Source organism: Helianthus annuus, chromosome 12 (assembly GCF_002127325.2).
Source record: "Helianthus annuus cultivar XRQ/B chromosome 12, HanXRQr2.0-SUNRISE, whole genome shotgun sequence".
Classification (NCBI taxonomy): domain Eukaryota; kingdom Viridiplantae; phylum Streptophyta; class Magnoliopsida; order Asterales; family Asteraceae; genus Helianthus; species Helianthus annuus.
This window is the reverse complement of record NC_035444.2, coordinates 89,003,702-89,027,405: the sequence shown is the minus strand read 5'-3', so window position 1 is coordinate 89,027,405 and position 23,704 is coordinate 89,003,702. Positions and strand designations below refer to the sequence as shown.

Here is a 23,704-nt window from a genome sequence, read left to right as displayed (position 1 = left end):
AACCCCTAATATATTGTGTGGTTATATGGTTAAGCCAAAACCGATTAACTTAAAAGTATGGTTCATTTTCAGTTTTGATATGTGGCATAATTGAATCAGCCAAACCGAAATTTTTTTAACGACCAACAAAAACCCGATCACCTTGGAAAACCATATGGAAAAAGGCCACCCACCCCCATGAACGCAGACGACGCTAGAGACCCAACCTGCCACCATTCTAAAGGAAACCCATTGCCCGAAGGTCCACTATGGTAAAACCATTGGCTCAACCCAGAGCAATTTGCTTTAGGCGAGAATCGAACCCATAACCTCCACTTTGGAAGGTCATGGGCCTGCCAATGCACCAGAATGTCGTTAGCCAGCCAGACCGAATTGATTACACACATAGGCTATTATATATCTATTGGATATTAGGATCATTGTTATGAACCCACAGGCCCATTAGGTATCTAGGGTTTACGTTCCGTGCTCTGATACCATGTTTTGGCATAATTTTGGACTTACAAGTCTAGAACCGAGATCAAGACTAGTTTCTTTTTGTTATTATTTTATATATGTTTTTTTATTTTAGTCCAAACGTCCGATTCTCTATCGCTCTTGGGGGGGGGGGGGGTATTGGATATTAGAATTATTTTAGTCCAAACGTCCGATTCTTTATCGCTGAGTAATAATCAAAACGGTGTTTCACAATCTTACAATATGTGATGCTCTTTAGACATAACTGTTTATTTTTTTAGTAATGCTTTTCATGGTCATCACTAAAAGGATGCACAATTATACAAACAAGGGAATACATCGACATAATTGTGTATCACATGTTTTCATATGTATAAACGTTGTTGACTGAGGCATGTACGTTTTATACATTAATCTTTGTCACAATGTGAGATGCTAGAAACGTTTCAACTCTCTATATTATTTTGTTGTTGCTGTCCTCATTTGATGAAAAATACAGGGAACACCCTCAAAGATGAGTCCATGCATTTTTATTATTTTACATTGCTTTTGTTGCTTTGTACACATTCATGGTGAATTGCAACCTTAGGTTTGGAATGTACCCTTCAAATTGTATTTAGTGTCTATACGGTGTGGTTAATATAAAAATAAAAATAAAAGGTAGAAAGATTCGGTATGTGATGCATGTATGTTCATATAGTTTGAGGGTGGCAAAGCACTACTACAAAACAGAGCATTAGGTGGAGTTAATATGATTTAAAGTAGGGATGAGCATATGCCACCGAATACCGATCCCATGCCGATCCCGTACCGATTCCAATCCCGATCGGTATCCCGATCGGTATCCACTTTTTGGCGTTTTCGGTATCGGTATGGTACGGTATCGGTATTATACCGATACCGACCCTCAAAATACGGTATAATACCGATACCGTACCGTACCGATACCTAACCGACATGTTTCGGTATCGGTATCGGTACCTAGTTTGGGAGAAATTCGGGATCGGTATTAGGCGGTATCGGTATCGGTTCGGTATCGGATACCGATATGCATATGCTCATCCCTAATTTAAAGTAAACCCAAATACCTTACATCCAACCACATGAATTATGTATAATATAACGGTTAGGCATAAGCATTCGCAATTAGAATGCTTAACTCACATGTTATAGAATATACACATTTAGGTATAGACATAGTTTAGAAAACCTCTAGGTATTCAAATTAGTTTAAAATTTGTTTCTGTCACTTGATTTTGTTCAAGGTAGATTGAACCATCAAACACCCACAAAGCCAAAGTTACTAATTTTCTTTAGTGAAGTGGCAACTTTTAACTCTTTAAGCCCTCAAGTTCGCTTTTATTAGCAATTTACATATTAGTTTGGTTATTTCAACTTTAATCACAACAATTTGACTTTTGGTTGACTTTCTCTGTCATTCAACAAACAAAAAGTTTTAAGATTTGTCCCAAAAAAGTAAGATCAGGGAATTAATTCCATTCTTATTAAAATACTAATTATATAATTAGATATCATTTTGGGATGCTAGATGTAGGGTCTGAACCAAACCATGCAAAGTCAACTTTTATTTTTTAACTCAACATGATCATACTTTGACAATAAAGAGGTTTTTAAATTAAGGCAAATGGTTTGTTATAGAACTTTTTGTAGGTCAGTTAAGATAAATATTTTTAATAATATAAATGTATACAATTTTTGTAAACAAATTGTTATCTAATATTTGTAGAAGATTACTCTAATTCTTTCATTTAAAATGATATCATTATTCTTTATGGCATTGTAGCTTAGTAGCATCTTGGTGGTGGAATAAGGCTTAGGAACCATAAGGTCCTGAGTTCGATTCCTACAAAGGGGGTTTTCCAGATTTATTGGGTTTCTTCCTGAATTGGTATATAAACATTATTGTCCAGTGGAGATGGATATGATAGGGTGGTTCCGCTAGTGGCACGATTATACTCCAATAGTCCGTTAGTGATCTAAACTTGCCATTCAAAGAAAATGATGTCCTTGTGTATTCTTGATTCAAACCTAATTGGCATAGTGGAAGCCTACATTTATAGGATGCTTGATCTAGATGTTTTCAAGTGGAAACCCCTTTTGTGTTTGGATTTGAACATGAGGCAGTGGTTATAATTCTCAAAAGAATTAAGACACGGTCTCGACCTTGTGGTTCTTGGCCGCTTTTTTTCAAAGTTGCGCCTCGTCTTGTTTAAGTATCAAACCTGAGTTCATACTTACCTCTTGGAACCGAAAATTCTAAATACTTGAATCAGGCTTTAACGATATTAAATCCTGAACACCTCTCTTATTGATGATTTATATCAAATGACTTGGTGAGAAATTAGTGGTTATTCCTATCAAAAGACTTAGCTAGAAGCTAGTAGCGATCGCTAACAAATGTCGTAGGAAAAAGTTATGAATCTCTCTATCAAGCCCTACAAAATGTCGTAGGAAAAAGTGAGATAATTTTCTTTCTTTGAACGAAAGAGTTCAAAGCGAGATAATTTTCTTTCTATTGGTAGACGATCCAAAGCGAGATAATTTTCTTTCTTTGAACGAAAGAGTTCAAATTACAAGATATAAAACCAGAATAAAAATACATTTTTTGACACAAAGCAACTACAAGTACAAATCTAAGGAGTGTTTTTTCAACATGTTATGAAATCACACACATTCATAATGCAGAATAAAAGTACTAATTGAATATCAAATATTTTCCTAGAATGAAAATATTATATTAATCATAAGAATCATAATTGATAGGGAAGTAATTAAGCAACTGTTTCCATAGCAAATCAGTTTTCCCATTAAGCAGATGCAACCAGAAAACAGAAAGGAAAGCCCACCAAAGCCCAAGCCCAATCCCAGGCCCACCTCTTCCACCCACACAGAAACCACTCTAGCTTTCCAACCCATCAGTTGCAAAATCTAGCTTCTGTTCTTTGACTTTTCTGTAGCTCCAGGAGCTGAAAGGCATTAATAAAGAAATTATTATTAATGATTAAATAGGAAATAAATTATATAAGTTATATACATATGGTATGTGTATATAGATACCTAAGCCGATAGCATCAGAACCCTTCATGATCTTCAGCCTCTTGCACGAGCCGATAAACATACTGTAACAAACAAGAACGTATAAATTCAAGTTACACGACTCGTTATAACAACATTTATTTAAAGAAAGTTCATTTTTAATACTAACTCCCAAGGAACATCGCCAACAAGCATCCAATCGCCATCCTTATCCTCATACGTAAGAACATATCCCGATCCATGCAAAAGATCCCTTAATTTGCTTTCACTAAGATTCCCCTTTCCCGGGCCCCCCTGTGACCCACATTGACCTATGATACGAACAAATAAAAAGAGAGAAACTTTAGCAAGTTATACAACATTTCAGGTTGTAGTTGATATAAAAGATACTAACCAATGGTGAAACATGTAAACATTTTCTCAAGGGCAGAAGAGAGTTGTTGATACGAAGAGTAGCCTCTCAGATCGACTTTCCTTAAATACGGAGCACCGTCCATGCTAACTTTAACAAATAAAGCAGCCGAGCAAGGCTTTTTATCTACTTCATCGTTGTTTTTTGAACTTGTAGCCAATATGTTCTTGCGAAATGATCTAACCGGAGGCCAACCAACCACTTGCGCTCTGTAAAATTTGGTTCAAATTAGTAACAAATCAAACAAAACCTCATATTTAACAAGAGTAAAATGTCATTTTCGTCCCTAAGGTTTGGCCAGTTTTGCGACTTTCGTCCAAAGGTTTGTTTTTTCCGCATCTAGATCCAAAAGGTTTGAAATCTTGCCATTTTCATCCGACTCGTTAACTCCATCCATTTTTCTCCGTTAAGTCAGGGGTATTTTCGTCTTTTTTGTTAACTTAAAGGGAAATTCGGTCTTTTCACATTATGTACAAGCATTTAAAATACCCTTGACTGAATCCGTTAGACCGAATTGCCCTTAAGTTAACAAAAAAAAGGATATACCCCTAACTTAACGGAGAAAAATGGAGAGAGTTAACGAGTCGGATGAAAATGGCAAAATTTCAAACTTTTTGGATCCATTTGCAGAAAGACCAACCTCTGGACGAAAGTCGCAAAACTGGCCAAACCTCAGGGACGAAAATGGCATTTTTCTCTAACAAGAATCAAGTTAATGTGCTTACTTGGCTGCAGGAGGATTAGACGCGTTTACTTTGTTAAGATTCGTTGTTACCCCTTTAGCAACTTGATCGCCCGATGATACATTTCCTTTTACATTTGAATTAGTAGAAAACTTCCCTTGAATAACCGACTTCGAAGGATCTGAATCGGAACCCGAAGCAGCAGACAACCAACTTCCGTCAGATAATCCCTTTATCTCAGAACAACTGTCCATAGCATCAGTGAATATCCTTTTGTGTCCGGAAACGACCGTTTTTGTTGAAGACGAGCAGATCCCGTCAATGGAAGGAAGCAAAGGGAACAAAGGTTTCTCATCGAGCTTTTCAGAGCTTGTTAAACTGCTTTCGGGGTCTCGATCGGGTGATTGAGATCCGGGAAGCCCAAGCCTTAGTTCTGTAGCCTTGAGGTTTAAACAAGGGCTCGGGACGTTAGAGCTGTCCACTGAAGAACAGTCGGATAATCCCAAATAGTTTCTTTCGGTAAATGTAGGGTTTTTCGGGAAACCGGATTCCATAGAGGCATTCGCTTGCCCGCCCCCTTCGATACCTAACAACGGTGAAGACATCAATACTTAATGTTCGGATTTGCTAGTTAATCTGCTTGAACGAATCCCTGTAACATCACAGTGTGTTAATTTGGGGGATTTTTAAACACGAAAGTAAAGCATGATGATATAAATTTGCTCAAAATCAAAAGTAACAAATGTCTCGGTAATCAACGAATCAAAAGTAACGACTGACTTGGTAACCAACCACTAGCTCCACCAGAACAGAGTACACCAGCCGAACCAAAAGAACACGAAATTAAAGCATGGCGACATAAATTTGCCCTAAATCAAAACGTCCTATCGACTAATACTAACGACCGACTCGGTAACCATAAACCACAGCTACACAAGATCAGAATGCACCATGAAAACGGAAAGCGAATCAAAAACAACCCTAAATTAACAAAAAAACACAAAATGGTAGCACAATAACACAAATTTGCCCTAAATCAAACCGTCGGATCGACTAAACCTAACGACTGACTCGATAACCAAACACCACAGCTCCACCAGATCAAAGTGCACCACAAAAACAGACACCAAACCAAAACAACCCTAAATCAACAACAAAAAACACAAAATTATACCACCACAACACAAATTTGCCCTAATTCAACACATCCAATCCACTAAACCTAACAACCAACTCAATAACCAGTCACCAGCTCCACCAAACCACTCCACAAAAACCGAACTCGAAAACCTAACCGAAATCAGTTTCTTCACCGATCTTTAATCCTCCAACACTCATAACCTAAACCTAAACCTAAAACTTCCACCACTTCAATCTATCCAACACATTCCAAAACACTAATAACACACACACAAACAATCTAGATCCATCATCCACATTTATATAACTATATCAAACACAAAAGCAACAAATATGCAACAAATTAGCAGAACCTGAATCTCAACAATTACAACTGCAAATAGCAGTGTGCATGTAATCTGATAGTAAAAACATAAATTATTAGAAAAAAATCATGAAAAAGTAGTGAGAAAAACGAGTGTAAAGTGTGCTTCAGATCTCGGCTTTTAGGAAAATGTAAATTTGGAGTTTAGTTGAAGGATATGTGAAGAAGTTTACCTGAAAATCAATCGGCTGGTTGAGAAGATGAAGGTGAAGATGTATAGAGAGAGAGAGAGAGCAAGCAGAAAGAACACAAAAAAAAGGGTTACTCTGCTCTGTGTGCCCTGAATATATGGGTTTTCATATTATTGTTCATCATGATTATTATTTTATTTATGTGTTAGAAAAGAAAAGGAGAAAAGTCCTATGGGTCTTTTTATTTTTTTAGAAAAACACTCTACAAGTATGAGATATTATATATACTTATATAAGTGTACTCGCGCGTCTACTTTACCCGTATATTGTTATGTGTTTTTAGAGATGTCGGTTTAATGTTGATGTCTGTGTTTTTAGAGATGTCGGTTTAACGTTGATGTTACGTGACACGGTATTGTGTATCAACTTTTCTTCTATGTAATGTTTTTATTAAACGTTCTGTTGGTGGTAGTTAGCTGACAAAAGTTCAATATATTTATGACAATAAGTTGTACGTTACATTCCGGGCATACACTCAAAGGCTATAATACATTCGTGTTATCTTTGTTAATGACTTACTTGTTGAATGATATATATGTATGCAACGTTGTCATACGATAAGAGCACAACCAGTGGTTGGATTATGTGTTGGTTCCTCTTTATGCTAGACTTCAAATTGTAACTTGTCACTAGGAAGATTCGTCGTACTTCATAATAACCAGAGGCATACATTCACATTACCTTGTTCCCCTAACACTTATTTTATTTAACGTAATTGTGGTTGTGTCGCTTGACCCCCTATATTCCTTTTGATTGCCTTATTCTTGACTTACATACATATGATGGCGCTTATATGTGTCAAATGTAACTAACCACGTTTCTACTGGTACATACATTGTCAACAATACGGTAAATATGTTGTTGGTGTTCATACATTATCGTCTTTTGGTAAGTTAAGAATTTCTACACGTTGTTCTTGACCTAAATACTTTAATAGTCAATGTTAAGAGTACATTTCATCACCCAAAACTCATGTTTCTATCTTAAGAAAAGCGCAACTCATGTTTTAGCATTATAACCAGATGAAACTAGTTATTATTAGCACAATCAAAGTCATTTTTGAAGCAAATTCCTCCGTGCTACGTCAAAATATTCCGAAATGACCTATTTCAACAAATGGTTGAAGTATATGATTTCTGCTCACATAAATGCAAACAAACTGTAATTCTTGTATACATGAACTAGCATTGGTTCCTCAAGTTATAAACTTGTTTTCACTCAACAATTTTTCAATTTGCCACTTGATTAATAATACACTTATATAAATAAATTAGGCGCATATTTCAAAATTTTATAATTAATCATCACATGCAATGTTCAATATCTATACCATCTTATAACTCATGAGATAACACATTTTAGATACCCAAAGGTTAAGAATTTTTTTTAGATTAATGGAAGGTAAATTAGTCTTTAAAACACTAATTACATTTTAATCATTTCATCTTAATCACACTTTAATTCTCTCATGTTTAATCAAATTATGGATAATTAATTAGTAGTTACACTTTGTCTCTCTTATAAAAAAATAACTACCTCACGTTTTTTAAACGAACATAACTTTTACGTACATTAATATTTTTTTTTAAATTACGCTATAAAAACGAAAATTGTATTCTCTTTAATTTAAGTATACTATAGCTATAAATATTTTAATTAAAATTGATATGTTACGTGATTAATAGTGTTTAGGGATGTGCAATAACTGAATCGTTAATCAAAACTGAACCGAATATGATGCATATCCTTGCAGTGTCTGTGTTTCCCGTCGCATCGCGCGGACAACTTTCTAGTTTTTTAAATGCATATAAGGGTGGTGTATTGGGTGAAAGGGGAAGAGGGGAAGTTACCTCGCGGAAACACCGTGGCCAACCCCTTTCACCCACCCAAAAACCCAAACAACTGGAGATTGTTTATCGGTAAGAGCAGGCGGGGCACTCCCGTGATACAATTGTATCACTCGTGGAACTTCAAAATCCCCACCCCTACCTCATTGTATAACGCGTTAATATATAACGAAATCAAATTTTCGTTATTTTTATCACGGCGTTATTATTATTATTTTTTTGTGAGTGTATTGTTGGTTGGGGGGAAATTGTTGGGTGTGGTGGTGAGTGATGACCACCCCCACTAAAAAAGGTTGTAAGTGATGAAAAAATGGTTGATGACATGGCGGAACTTGATTGGTGCTTGTGAGTGATAGAATTCTATCACTAGTGACCACCCCCCTCCCCTAAGGGAAGAGGAGAGAGACGGTTAATGGTGGGCAACACTCTCTTTCACCCAATCACGTTTTTATTTTATTTTTTATTTATTTCTTAAAGAAAAAATTGTTTTGATGGAGTGATGCTAATGTTTGAGTGCAAAATAAGGAGTGGAGAGGAAAGTTAACCTGAAAGAGTAGGATTAAGTAGGGTGGAGAGCGGACTACTCCAACAAGATGAAACGCCTCATAGCGAATTCAAAATTTTGACCCCATAGCGCTGGCCATAATAGTATAACCAGACACTATACACCATTACAACGCGATATAAAGTCCCATTAGGAATGATGTTATCCTAAGTTACATAAGAACTTTAGCATGCTCCATTTATATACAACATAACACCCCCACTAAAGAATATTATCTTTAGTAAAAGGTGTGGGTACTACATTTCATATCATCTTTAGCTTCGTGTGTCATGTTGGCATCACTATCGTGCTTCCACTTCAACAAATACAACTTGTGAAAAAGTTTTTTAGTTTTCCTTTATAATTTTATATGATGCTTGGGAGTTCGATTCACATAAATTCAAGGGAAATTACATCTGAATTTTATTCTTAAGTTATTTGGTTCGTAAAATTGATAGGAATTGTAATCTGAATTTTTAAGAACAATATGTCTGGCTAAACAGATTTAAAATTGAAATGAATTCTTTCAAATTCCTTCATGTAAAGGAATCCAATATAAATGCTGAATCATTTGATAGATTTTAATTCATTCAAATTAAAAATGTGATTAAAAATTTTAAAACCAAATCCAATGCATTTAAATTCCACTTAACATGACAATTTTAATTTTCAAATCATAATCCGCAAACGCTCAATTCATGTTCTTCGATGCAACAACTCATCTCGTGGACTTGTGATTGTGCATATCAATGTTCTTTACTTACACTTCCCAAAGGGTATAAGGAGTGGTTAAACACTTTAAAGTAGCAAAACAAATAACCGACCAATCAGAGCGCGCCATGTCAATTAGGCAAAAGTGTTTAAACTTTGCTGAAAAGTGTTGGCAATGGTTTAAACACTTGCTGAAGTGGTAAACTTTTATTATTATTTTTTTTTTGCAATAATTTATTTAATATAAATAAATTTAGGATATATACATTAAATTAAAAAACAATAAAGTTTCATAAATTAAATTAAAAACATCAAAGTTACACTAAATTAAAAAACAATAAAATTACATTAGCATGAAACAATTTAAACTAGTCTTCGTCGGAATCGGCCAAAAGATGGGGTAAATCTTGACTTGCGAGATGATCTATGAGATCGTGTTTGAGTCTCCAATGGGTGTCTTCATTCAACAACTCGCCCAGCACCGTATCGTCTAGAGCCGGCTCGACCGGAGGATCCCGAATGTGCACCGGTGCTATCGCCTTTCCATCGTCTTTCAAAATCATGTTGTGTAAAATAATACACGTGTACACGACATTCCTAATTTTTTAACCGATCTTGCTCGCATCGGTCGACTCAATACACCCCGTTTCCCCTTCAAAACACCAAAAGCCCGTTCGACGTCTTTTCTTGCCGCCTCATGTTGCCTCTTGAATTTCTTTTCGTTTACTTCGTGAGGGTAAGGGATCGACTTCACAAACACGGACCACGAAGGGTAGATTCCATCCACGAGCAAATAACCACGTTTGTATAAATGGTTGTTAACGTAAAATGGACATTTTGGCGCGGTTCCATTTCGTTCCGTTAAAAATAACGGAGATTGTTGTAGAACATTGATATCGTTTTGAGAACCCGGTGGACCGGTAAAAGCATGCCAAAACCATAAGTCTTGAGAAGCAACCGCTTCGAGCATAATAGTCGGGTATCTATGATCTCCTCGCATATATTGGCCTCGATACTCTGTCGGACAAAAACGCCAAACGAAATGGGTGCAATCAAGGCTACCGAACATACCTGGAAGGGGATGTTTTTCCTCATGAGCTTGGTATAAAAGTGCCATGTCGTGGCTTGTCGGTCTACGTAAGAACTCTGGACCATATATTTTGCAAACCGTGTCACAAAAATATTCTAGGCACTCGCGGGAAGTTCTTTCGGCCATATGCAAGTACTCGTCGTTCTCGTCTGGAGTGTTTCCAGTTGCGAGCTGTTTAATAGCCGATGTCACCTTTTGCAAGGGCGTAAAGCCCTTCCTACCTCGCGCATCGGGGGCCTCTACAAACCACGGGTCGTTCTCTTCCACATCGGACACAATTTTTAGAAACAAACGTTTCGACATACGGAACCTATGCCGAAAGATATCTTCGTTGTACTTCAGGTCTTCGACAAAATAATCCGCCATGAGTGTCTCATGCCCCTCCTCACGTTGACGTTCAATATATCTCCTTCGGTTAGATGTGCCGGCATCTTGAAGTTCGGCTTCTTCGATGAGATTTTGAAAAAAAAGAATGCTACTATCGGATGAATCGTCGCTACTCATGGGTGGGAACCATAACGGGAGTTCATCCGCCATTTTGTATGGTAAACTTTTAGAAGGAATTGGTGGTATTTTTTGGTTTGTATGAGTATAAACTAGAAAGTATATGGTTAAATGGTTTGTGATATATATATAGTTTAATTTTAAAAAAAAAATTATTTTTTTTAAACGGTAATATTACCGTTGGAGGTGCCCCCCCCCCCTGTTCCATTTCGTTTTCCCGAGTCGGCAAAGGGTTACCGCTTTTCAAGTTTTGCCGCGACCCATGTTGGTCGGTGGCGGTGTTTGCCGCTCGGCAAACTCGTTTGCCGCTGCTTTGCCGCACCCACTCCGTATCCCCTAAGGGTGAAGGGGGTGGTTACCTATTTGGAATAGGTAAACTCTCCATTCACCCGATCAGACAGTGACACGTCAATTCATCTAGATTGTTTATCTAATGCTCAAAAACGTTGGTGGTGGTTTACCTAATGGGGTTTAGGTAAACTATTTAAAAAAATGTGTGATTGGTTGAGAAGAAATGGAACCCGCCACACACCCTCTCTCCCCATTTCCCTCCCTCTCACCGAGTCGGTAAAGGTTCACCGATCATCCATGTTTGCCTAGCGGTAAACACAGACGGCGGCGGTGTTACCGCTCGGTAAACCGCTTTGCCGCTGTGTTTACCGATCCACTCTGTTCACCCTAGGAAATCAAGACACACATACATAATAATGATATACGTACATACGTACTTGTAGAGGCGTCTCTGATAATCCACGTACCCTGTTCGAGCTTGAAAAAAATGTGTCATTCTGTAATGTTTTATTGTTAGTATTAAGCTCAATAAACCTAATGCCAAGTGGGCTAAATTGTAAACCATAAAAAATAATTTGTAAACGAGCCTATATTTGAATTGGTATATGTTTATTATTTAAAAAATGTTTTGCAAACGGGCCTATATTGGAATTGATATATGTTTACTATTTAAAAAAAACATATATATATTGGATTTTTTTTTTAAATTGCGCGCCTCTCGAAATCACGGGCCTTATACGGGAGTCCTCCCCGCACACTATCAAAGTTGCCACTGGGTACTTGTGTAAACATATCACAATATCACACTCATCATAAACAACACAACGCATCAATCACATTAATTCATGTACCAATTGATGATACATTATACAAAATCTTGTAAGTAGATTTGTATTAGAAAACCAAGAAGATTATAAATATTTTGTTTATTTTCGAAATAAATATGTAGGAAGTGGAAAATGTGTTTCTATATCAAGACAATAAACACACATCTTTATTTGTCGAAACAAAAGAAAATAAAACCTTCTACTTTTAGAAATTGGAAATTTTGTTGATGCACTTGCACATGAATTGCTTTTATCACAAGTTTTGTACATGAGTACATGTAATCGACATCTCTTAACAAATTAATGTTAGATGTTTATACACGAAACGAAACATAACTCTCACTATCATCCTTTAAGACATTGTCGACTAACTTTTGGTATAATGGTACATATGTCACTTAAGTAAGTAAAAGTTTTAGTAATGTTGTTTGAATATGATTAAACATAAATCTGATTACGTTTATACTGATTTCAACTAAAAAGGAAATCACCATAAAAGTATAAATTAGAGTTAATTACATAGTTAGTCCCTGTGGTTTGCACAAAATAACATACTTAGGTACTAATAGTTTAAAATCACATTCTAGGGTATTAACTTTTCATTTTGTAACATTTGAAGGTATTAACTTCTAGGGTATTAACATAGTTAGTCCTTGTGGTTTGCACAAAATAACATATTTAGGTACTAATAGAGTATGATTTTAAACCTACAAATAACGTTAATACCTCCAAACGTTACAAAATGAAATGTTAATACCCTAGAATGAGATTTTAAACTATTAGTACCTAAGTATGTTACTTTGTGCAAACCACAGGGACTAACTATGTAATTAACTCTATAAATTAAAAAAACACCTTCTGTTTTCAAGTTTTTGACACGTTAGGTAGTTTACAAATGATGAAGTTTAGATGATTTAGACAAACATATATAAAAGAAAAAACCATAGAAATAATATTAAAACATATCAAGTAATAGGAGCCAAATTTTGATCATTTACTACACTATAAATTTTATTTTTCTTGTAACTTTTAATAATGAATTTAGATGCATTATCACAATTTGCTTATTTTTTTCTATGTTATAATATAAATTTTTATCACAAATTGAGTCATATAACTCATATTAAATACGAATTTATTATAGGCAAATTGGATTTAAATAATCCCAACTTGCTCAATTTGGCCGATAATAATCCCAACTCAGTTATTGGCGGATAATAATCCGAACTGGTCCACTTTTGGCCGATAATAGTCCGCCGTTAAAAATAGCTTAACGGAGTTAAGCTTTTTTCCGAATTATAAACTGATGTTTTATGGATTTTGATCAGAACGAGGATACAAGTTGATTGATATAAAATTTACCTCGAAATACTGCCCCAAACGACGAAAACGGTGCTTCAATTCGGGTGTTTAAACTTCCAATTAACAAAATTCAAGTCGTTTGAATCACCGGTTCGAGGTAAGTTTTACATAAATCGAATCGTATCCTCGTTCTGATCAAAATCCATAAAACATCGGTTTGTAATTCGGAAAAAAACTTAACTCCGTTAAGCTATTTTTAACGGCGGACTATTATTGGCCAAAAGTGGACCAGTTCGGATTATTATCGGCCAATAACTGAGTTGGGATTATTATCTGCCAAATTGAGCAAGTTGGGATTATTTAAATCCAATTTGCCTTTATTAAAGCATTCACATTCAATCCACCATATTTTCACCCTAAATTACACTAAAAAACACTACTTTTTCTCTCTCTTTTTCAATTAAATAATATTTTTATACCTTTATCATTATCTTTTCTCTCTCCTCCACTCACAACCACTTTCAAAATATATTAAAAAATTATAGGGGGTGAACAGTGTCCCCCCAAATATACAGATGAACAGTAACATTTTCTCTCTCCTCCACTCACAACCATTTTTTATACTCTTTATATTTTAAAAACACCACACACAAAATTTGGTTATTTGAATGTGAATGCTCTTATATACATAACAAAAAAGGATGTCTTAGAGCATCCACAATGATAAAGTTGGTTCAAAATCCAGACTGCTTAGGCAACATATCACATTATTTTCAACCATCATCACTCCAAACTCTACTTTTTCCCGCAATAACAAAGCATTAAAAACCTTCTCTTCATAACCTATTTTTCTTTTTATTTAACTTTTTTATAATCTATATAATCTATTTTTAATTTATGTACTTAATTATATTAACTTTATAATCTATATAATTTTATTTTAATTTATTTACTAAATTATATTATTTAAAATTATGTAAAATATTAATAAGTATAAAAAAATTAAAATTCATAACAATATAATCTATTTTTAATTCATTTACTTAATTATATTATTCCAAACCTCCACCTCATTATCCCTTCGAATGCCAACTCCGAAGGTTCAGGGGTTGATGATTAGGTTTGATTATCTCGTCTTGTTTATGTTTTATTATCTAGTGTGTTTAGGTTTTAATGTGTGGTTTGTGTCTTTTAATTTTAATAAATTTCTATATTTTTTGTTTTGTATTATTTTTATATTTTATATGTTTTTTAATTTATGTTATTTCAGGTTTTATTTTATTAAAACTAAAAAATGGGTCTTTTTTATTTAAACCAGGTGGGTCCACAACTCACCCCTTCCCGTCGTCCGTTCAAGCGGACCAACACTCACCAGACCACCTCCTCCAACAAAACAATCCGCTTTTGTTATGATTTGATGAGTGGACCACTCCAACGAACTCTTTGTTAGAGATGCTCAATTGCTCTTACTTCCTAAGATACAACCTCTATTTTTATATTATTGTTCTTCATCATTTACAACAATGCAATTCAATATATTTTTTTCTTTTTGTATTTCAACCTTTAAACTTTTAACATTGCCACTTACACCCCCTCAACTTTATAAAATATCATTTTGACCCCCTTCGAGTTTTGCGTGCTTATTTTTATGTACGTGTGTCAACTATAATATGTTTTCATGGTTATTTTTATGAACTTTTTTTGTTGATCTACATTTTGTACGGAAATGAGTCGGGTCAAATATAATATGTTTTCACTAGGCGGTAAAATTCGAGTTACTTTATGTTTCGACTTCTCTGCAACGCGTGGTATCATTCTTTAAGGTAAAAAAAAAAACATTATTTTCTTACGTGTTTATTTTTAAGTTTTTTTAGTTATAAATTTAAGTTGGTTTACATTACGACGTCATTTTTAATGATAACGAATGAGGTCAAATATTTTCCTACTTATTTTCATATGTGTTTTCAGTTGGTCTACGTTTTAACGTAAATTTTGTCCAAAAGCGAACCAGGTCAATCATTTCACAGTTTAAATTCGAGTTAACTTAAGTTTCAACGCCGCCATTGCAACGGCTCAAAATACTAGTTTGTAACAAAGTTCATATTAAAACCTTATAAATAACCAACAAGTTTATGCATATAGTAGTTGTAAAAGTGGCTTTGGGAGTTTTTCAAAAAAAAAAATGGATTTTTTATTTCTAACCTTAAAGTTTCAAGCTTTGGCAAGTTAAGTTTAAAGTTTAATCTTTATTTCCATTTTAACCTTAAAGTTTTAATCTTTGACAATTTGAGTTTAAAGTTTTAATATTTGGTAAGTTAACCCCTTTAATTAATTTGATTTTTCACTTCTAATTCAAAAGTTTCCATCTTATACAATTTAACCCCTTTCATTAACTTGATTATTCATTTCTAATTTAAAAGTTTCCATCTTTTGCGATTTAACCACTTTGATTTTTTTTTTACTTATGTGTTGTAATCTTGGCTTTGATTTTTTTACAAATCTATCATCACAACTTTTTTTACTTTCAACTTTGGTCCTTTATAATTTTCATTTTCTACAATTTTTCGCTTTATGCTTCGGTTTTTACGTTTCGTTCTAAATTTTGCGAGTTAACACGACGCAACGTGCGTGTGTGGGTGAACGTTTTTACATCGTCTATTTTTTCCAGTTTGACAGGTTCAACATAACGTGTGCGTCCTAAATCGACTTAGTTATAACTAAAGAATCCCCGCCGCATTGCGGCGGGTCGTAATCCTAGTTATATATAAAAATTATAGCATTATAATAGAGTATTTTTTTAAAGAATATTCTATCTATCTTATTTAGAAGTGTCCGTGGATATTTTCACTGGCACCCTCCACTTTTAAAAGTTTGCATTTTTATCCATGTACTATTACTTTGTACTTTGTATTTACATCCCCTTAAACTTTTGAAAATTACAATTTTTACCCTTTCACAACTTTTAAAATTTGCATTTTAGCCCCTACACTATAAATTTTACACCCCAACAGCTTTTGCAAAATGCATTTTTAACCCCTACACTATTACTACATTTTACATGCGTATCTTTTGTACATGTCGGTTTAAATTTGAGTTGATTTACGTTTCGAAATAAACTTTTTTTTGGAAACAAGTCAGGTAATATATAATACATTTCGTGCTTATTTTATGTATGTTTTAAGTTGTTCTACACTTCGACACTATTACTCTATTTTACAACCCCTCAGCTTTAGAAAAATGCATTTTAACCCCTACACTATTACTCCATTTTTAGTGTGTATTTTTTTGTACGTATCGGTATAAATTCGACTTGGTTTACGTTTCGAAGTAAACTTCTTTTTTTAAATAAGTTAGGTCAAATATAATACGTTTTCGTGCTTATTTTATGTACGTTTCGAACTGTTATACGTTTCGCCATAAATTTAGTTCCGAATCGAGTACGTTTTCATTCGACGATATAAATTCGACTTACTCTATGTTTTGATCCTGCCGCAACGTGCTACATGTTAAATTTCAACCCTTGATATGAACGTGTCTTTCGATTACGCGTGTTAGCTTTCCCTTTATATGCGTTTTATGCGTTTTTTGTACGTTTCCTATGTATGAGCCGGTCACATATAAATACATTATGATTGTACAGTATAAATTCGATTATATTACGTTTTGATCCAACCACAATGCTTTGAGTTAGATCTAATACGCCAAAATGCACATTTTCATATGATTAACGCATCACAAAACGCTTGGACGAATCGATTTGATGTTTGTAATGTACCCGCGCCGCAACACGCACATTTAGTTACTAGTTATATTCTATTCGTTATAACTAAAAGTATTGTATTTTTATTAAGAGGTTGTCTGGGTGATAATATTTTAGAACATGTTAGTGGATCTGAGAGTATGTGTAATGTGTTTTTTTATAAAGCAGTTGAACAAATTTAAAAATTCAATCAAACAATTATAATAAAAACATTAATCTAACACAACTGGATTTGGGAATGATTGCAACATGATTTCATATTGAATTCTATTCAAATGTAATACAATTACAAGGTACAACAGTACTCCTCATCACAAGGTGCACTCTCTCTCACTAAGTTATTATACAGTATGGCTGTTAGTGTTAACTATTACAATGAATACAAAGAACTATATATAGGAGGAGAGAACTGCTGGTGACGTTACCATGAAAGCGACACATAACGACTCATTAAATGATGAAACTGCTAGTAGTTAGTAAAATTGTTGCATAATTACACTATTACATTGAACTACTGCTTCTAGTGTAAATAAGAGAAACAACTGGATTCTCTAGAACTGCTGGTCTTTGACTTGTTGACTTGATATTCTAGTCTTCATCATTGACTTTAGTTGACTTGACTGTTTACTTGTTGATCAACACTTTGATACTCCAACACTTTGTTCTTTTGTTCTCTGTTCTTGAAGACAACAGTTATGTAGCAATAGTCTGGTCAGTTGTTTTTTGAGAAACCTTTAAGGGGGAAACTACTAGACCAAGGATTGTACTTCATTTTATTCCATAAAACAGGGAAGATGGTTCCATTGGGTTTTGGCTTTCATCACCAGCGGAACTTATATAACCCAACAAATGCAATGGATAACTTGAGCATTCACATTCCATTCTGCATTTTTATGTGAGTGGGTTCTGCATATTATAAAAAGTAGTTGTAAGTGATTGAGTGGAGGAGAGAGAAAATATTATTGTTTATTTGTATAATTGGGGAACATTGTTCACCCCGATTATTTTTTTAATATTTTTTGAAAGTATTTGTGAGTGAAGAAGACAGAAAATGTAATGATAAAGGTATAAAAATATTATTTAATAGAAAAAATAGAGTGATCTTTACTCTAATTTTAGTATAACTAGGATTGCGACCCGTCGCAATGCGACGGGGATTCTTTAGTTATAACTAAGTCAATCTAGGACCCGCATGTTATGTTAAACCTGTCAAACGGGGAAAAATAGACGATGTAAAAACGTTCACCCACACACGCACGCTGGGTCGTGTTAACTTGCAAAATTTAGAACGAAACGTAAAAACGTTGAACCAAAGACGCACGTTGCGATGTGTTAAGTCACAAAATTTAGAACCAAGCATAAAGCGAAAAATTTGCGGAACATGAAAACTATAAAGGACCAAAGTTGAAAGTAAAAAAAAAGTTATGAGAATAGATTGCAAAAGATAAAAAGTTCTGGGTTAAAAATAAAAAAAACAAATAGTTTTGAGTTAAAAATAATTTATAAAATACTTTTGGGTGAAAAGTAAAAAAAAAAAAATCATTTTTTTTTGGAAAACCCCCAAAGCCAACGTTACGACAATCATATGCATAACCATTTTTTCTTTGAAAACCCCACAAAGCACACCCTGCGTTGCGGCAGGGCGTAAAATGGTGTCAAATAGTACTAATGTCACACAACCGTAATCGACCACCAACACTGACTCGACCTATGATATGCGTGTTGCGACGAACCTGTCAGACATGGAAAAATATAGGTAAAAATGTTGAACCACACATGCACGTTGCGTCATATTAACTCGAAAAATTTAGAACTATACGTAAAACGAAAATTTGCGAAAGATGAAAACTATAAGTGACAAAAGTTGTGAAGTTAAATGCAAATAATGAAAAGTTTTGGGTTAAAATTAAAAAAACAAATTATGTAAGGTTAAAATTGTAAAAAGTAAAAACCTTTGGGTTGAAAATAAAAAAATCAACTTTTCTTTTTTGAAAAACACCCAAAGCATAATGTACAAGTTATAACGCATAAAAAAGTTGCAAACTTATATATGGAATAATTATAAACCAAGTTGAATTATCCATTTTTACCCTTATATAATGGATATTTGACAAAATAACCCCTTGAGGTTGCTATCCCTATCCTCATGTCATGTGTCACATCCTCACATTCAACAAGAAACAGCACGTGAACCTCCATAACCATATCCATATCCTCCCCACAAAATATAAATCCAAACCCAGAATTATGGGTACGCAGTGCGTACCATACCCGATCCAATGGATTTATTTATAGTTTTAAGTAACAATGAATCCAAAAATATAAATGATATCCATTTATAGCCATTCGACATGTTTCCCAAATCCCAACCTCTACGGCTCTACCAGCAACTTGTAAACGTAATAGTTAATAAGATGTGCACTTAGTTATACAAATTCCAAACAAACATAAGAAATATGTAACATAAGTCTTGTCATTAATTAGAAATCATGTATCGATCTGGATATTAGAGTGTCGTAACAATAAAGTGAATGCATACTAAACGTAATACAAAATTTCAGTATGATACCCAGATAACCGAGTGGCGGACCTTGAATTTCTTTTCATTTTGTCCGGTGGATGGATATCCATCAACTAACATCACATTTTCAGGTGGAGTTGGATCGGGTTTCATAATCAAATACATTGCCATTGATTGAATGTATTGGAAGTAAAATTCATAAAAAAACAAATACAAAAGATTCCCAATTTCACAAATTTTGAAGAAATACACTTAGACTCATCATCAAAAGAACAAATATTTAGAATCCATTCGAAGAAGGTGCAAATTAGAATGCAAGACAATCGTGATAAACGCATAGAAGTTACATTATATTATATAACTAGTGTTAAGTGCCCCCGCGTTGCGGCGGGGGCATAAACCGTGCCAAGTAGCACTAATGCTATACAATTACCAGCGACCAACAACACCGAAAAAGCTCTTAAAACAAAATAAACAAAAAGAAAAAAATAACACCGAACGAAAAATATATGTAAAATCGTTGAATCACACATACCGTTGCTGCATGATAATGCGAAGAAAATTAGATTGAAACGTAAAAATAGAAAAGAATAACTAAATCGATCTAAGACCACGCGCATTGCGACGAACCTGTCAAACAGGGAAAAATAGACGCGTTGTGACAGTCCTGTCAAACGAGAAAAAATAGACGAAAAAATATTGAAACCCAAACACACGTTGCGGCGTGTTCATTCGCAAAATTCGAATGGAACGTAAAACGAAAAATTTACAAAAGATGAAAAATACGGGGGATCAAAGTTGAAAATAAAAATATGTTTGGGTTAAATTGCAAAAGATAGAAAAATTTGTGTTAAAGGTAAAAAAATAAAACCAAAGATGTTAAAATGTAAAAAATGAAAACATTTAGATTAAAAGTGAAAACTCAAAATATTTTTTGGAAAACTCCCTAACCTTAGAGTACCACTCACTAAAGCGCATTGCGACGAATCTGTCAAACAGGGAAAAATAGACGCGTTGTGACAGTACTGTCAAACGGGAAAAAATAGACGAAGAAATGTTGAAATCCACACGCACGTTGTGGCGTGTTCACTCGCAAAATTAGAACGAAACGTAAAACGAAAATTTATAAAAGATGAAAAATACAGAGATCAAAGTTGAAAATAAAAATATGTTGGAGTTAAATTGCAAAAGATATAAAAATTTGTAAAAGTAAAAAAATAAAACCAAAGATTTTAAAATGCAAAAAATGAAAACATTCTATTCTCTCATCCATTTCATTATCTCATACCAAACAAACACTTATAACATAAACATTTGAATAATCATTAACACACTTTCAATAGATAAGCGGATGTTAGCATAGATGTGAATGAACTAGAACTCTTAATTTTATTAATCATCAAAATAGGTTTACAACTTACAAGTTGGGTTAGTTCTATGTTTACGTAAGAATTGGTTTTGTCTTCAATGGTGTTTCAATTTCAATTCTCGCAAACGTTCTACTTTGACTTTAGATCGTTATAAGATCTATATTAATATGTTTTTTCTCCACCCAAACAAAATATAGAATTAAAAGCATAAATCTTATATATTTAATAAAATAAACTTTAAAGGCTAACATATATTATGGGTAAATTTATAGCTAAAAACCTAGTATTTTATAAGAAAATTTCGAACGAGCGACTTAATCGAAAGGGTCTAATCAATTTAATTAATTTATACTTAACTAGGGCTTAATTATTTTTAATCTCTGTCATTTTTTTTGACATTTTTAGTCTCATTCTTAGATTAATTATTTAGGTCTCTCATAGGTGATTATTTAATATATTCTAATTCTTCCAAGATCGGAGTAGCAAAATTGGCATGTCTAGTGGATCAAATTGCATTTTAATATTTTTATTTATGGTAACTCCTTAAATTGTTTATGTGGATAATAACGTTTTAACATAATTAAAATATTATATTGTAAATAAGAAAATGATAACTTTTAATAAGGGTCGTGACGGGTTAGCCGGCTCGTCAATATTTTATAGTAGCCACCCTTCAATTCTTCAAAATTATTAGTAGATATTTAATGTGTTAATGTAATTAAAATACTACATAAATGTAATTAATTATTTATTGGTTTTATTATAAAATTATATAAATGTATGCATTTTGATGTATCTTTAAGCGACTTTTATGTTGTTGAATCCATTTTAATTTAATTTATATTAGTTAAACTTTTTTTTTTTCAGTCAGTAACTAGCATTTTCATTTATATTTGTCAAGTTAATATGTAACTATAAATTTAGGAGTCTTAGCTGTGTTCGGTTGAAAAATCAACGAGTTTTGGGTTAGCGGATGGAACTTTTCAACCCTAATCTAACTCGTATATATGTATATATTTTTTGAACGATAAACTTCATTAAGAAATAGCCGGACTTCAAAACGAAGGCTGCTGACAAACCAATTAAGTCATATACAAAGGATTTTTACACAACTCAACCCAATCCACACTTTTAGACCCAAACCTGTGTTTAAACCAAAAGAAAGAACTAGACTTAATCTTATTCACAACTTCCACTGCCGAGGTCCTTATTTGGTTGAAAATTTTACCATTTCGCGCCAACCAAATGTACCATAAAGTAAACATGACAATCCCCTGTATAATCTTCTTACCATGCTTTCCTCCCGAAGCGGTTTTATAAATGGATAGCAGATCATGAACCTCAAACGCAAAGATCGGAGGCAACTTGCACCAACTTCCAATGCGACACCACACTTCCAAAGCAAACGCGCAGGCTGTAAAAATATGCAAGGTCGAATCCAGGCCGTCCGAACATAGCACACACTCGTTAGTCTCCAACACGATGTTTCTTTTTTCTAGATCAATCCGCGTTGGGAGTCTATTCATTTCCGCTCTCCATGCATGAATGTTACACTTCAGCGGAACCCAGTATATCCATTTCATTTTAAACTCATCATTTCCACGTCCGTCTGCAATTTCTTTTTTAACCGCTTTAACTCGTATATATTTAATTGTGTTGTGTAGGACCTACTCAACAATTGAGACGATTAATTATTTTGACTCAAATAAAACATTTTGGTGTCATTTAGTCATTTTTGTTTCGTTATATCTTATCCTTGGTTAATAAACTTGGGTTTGTATATTAAGCTTGAGATTAGAACAAAAAGATTGGAAAATGGGTAGTAGTTAAAACTAAGAAATATAATTGTTGAAAGTAAAGTGTTTATGGAAAGTGTTAAAAAAACAAATTAATTTTACTCGTATTACTAAATAGTTGGAAGAAAAATAAAAAAGACAGAATATTTAACATAAATTATAACCAAATTAATTTAAAAAAAAACCCTTAATCGGGTTAACAGGTCAATACACTTATTAAACACGTTGTGTTTGGAGAATCGGGTTGACCCGTTTTTAAACGAGTCGTGTTGACCTGTTTAGTAAACAGGTCACGTTAGCCGACCCAAAACCTGTTTTTTAATATTATGTTCGGGTCATGTTTCGTGTTGTGTCGGGTCATGTCTTTTCTATCTTCTTTCTGAAAGGGTGTAAACGGCATAAGAAAAAAAGTCTAGAGGGTAAATATGGGCTTTGAAAAAATTATAAGGGTTGAAAGTGATGATAGACGAAAACTGAGAAAGGGGGACAAGAAAAGTCCAGAGTCAGACACTGTCTCTCTCACACAACTTTTAAAAAATTACATGATAAGTCCTCTGACTTTCTCAGACTTTCAATATCTGCTTTTCCACTTAAAAACCTTACTTATAGGCTTAAAATCTGGTCTAAAAAACGATCATCATTAGCTGTCACTTACCTTTGCACGCCTTGCTCACAGTTTTGCTTTTACTATCTTCCTAATTTGTCTCCCTTACCATTGTCATTGCTTACCTCAGCCTTACCTCACTATAACTCTTGTGGTGATGTTATTATTGGTAAAAACCTTGGCAAGTTATTGATGGTTTGTTTGTTTGGGTTTGGACATGTTATGATTCAAACA

At 34.0% G+C, this 23,704-nt stretch overlaps 1 protein-coding gene across 1 annotated transcript; it reads right to left on the bottom strand.

Moving 5' to 3' along the window:
* Positions 1-3,008: 3,008 nt before the first annotated feature.
* On the bottom strand, positions 3,009-6,440 carry LOC110895370 (auxin-responsive protein IAA8). Its single transcript, XM_022142686.2, has 6 exons — positions 6,286-6,440; positions 4,651-5,260; positions 3,908-4,134; positions 3,683-3,824; positions 3,535-3,596; positions 3,009-3,443 (listed from the first exon to the last, which is right to left on the bottom strand). Exons 2-6 carry the CDS (start codon positions 5,211-5,213, stop codon positions 3,406-3,408), a joined length of 1,032 nt encoding a protein of 343 aa, XP_021998378.1. The 5' UTR covers positions 5,214-5,260; positions 6,286-6,440; the 3' UTR covers positions 3,009-3,405.
* Positions 6,441-23,704: the final 17,264 nt, after the last annotated feature.

Excerpts from the sequence above, each read along its gene's own strand:
- LOC110895370 (XM_022142686.2), bottom strand. The coding sequence starts at position 5,213 with ATGTCTTCACCGTTGTTAGGTATCGAAGGGGGCGGGCAAGCGAATGCC. Across the intron at positions 3,825-3,907 it reads GTTTACATGTTTCACCATTG|GTCAATGTGGGTCACAGGGG; the intron begins GTTAGTATCTTT and ends TTCGTATCATAG. Across the intron at positions 3,597-3,682 it reads GTTGGCGATGTTCCTTGGGA|TATGTTTATCGGCTCGTGCA; the intron begins GTTAGTATTAAA and ends TGTTTGTTACAG.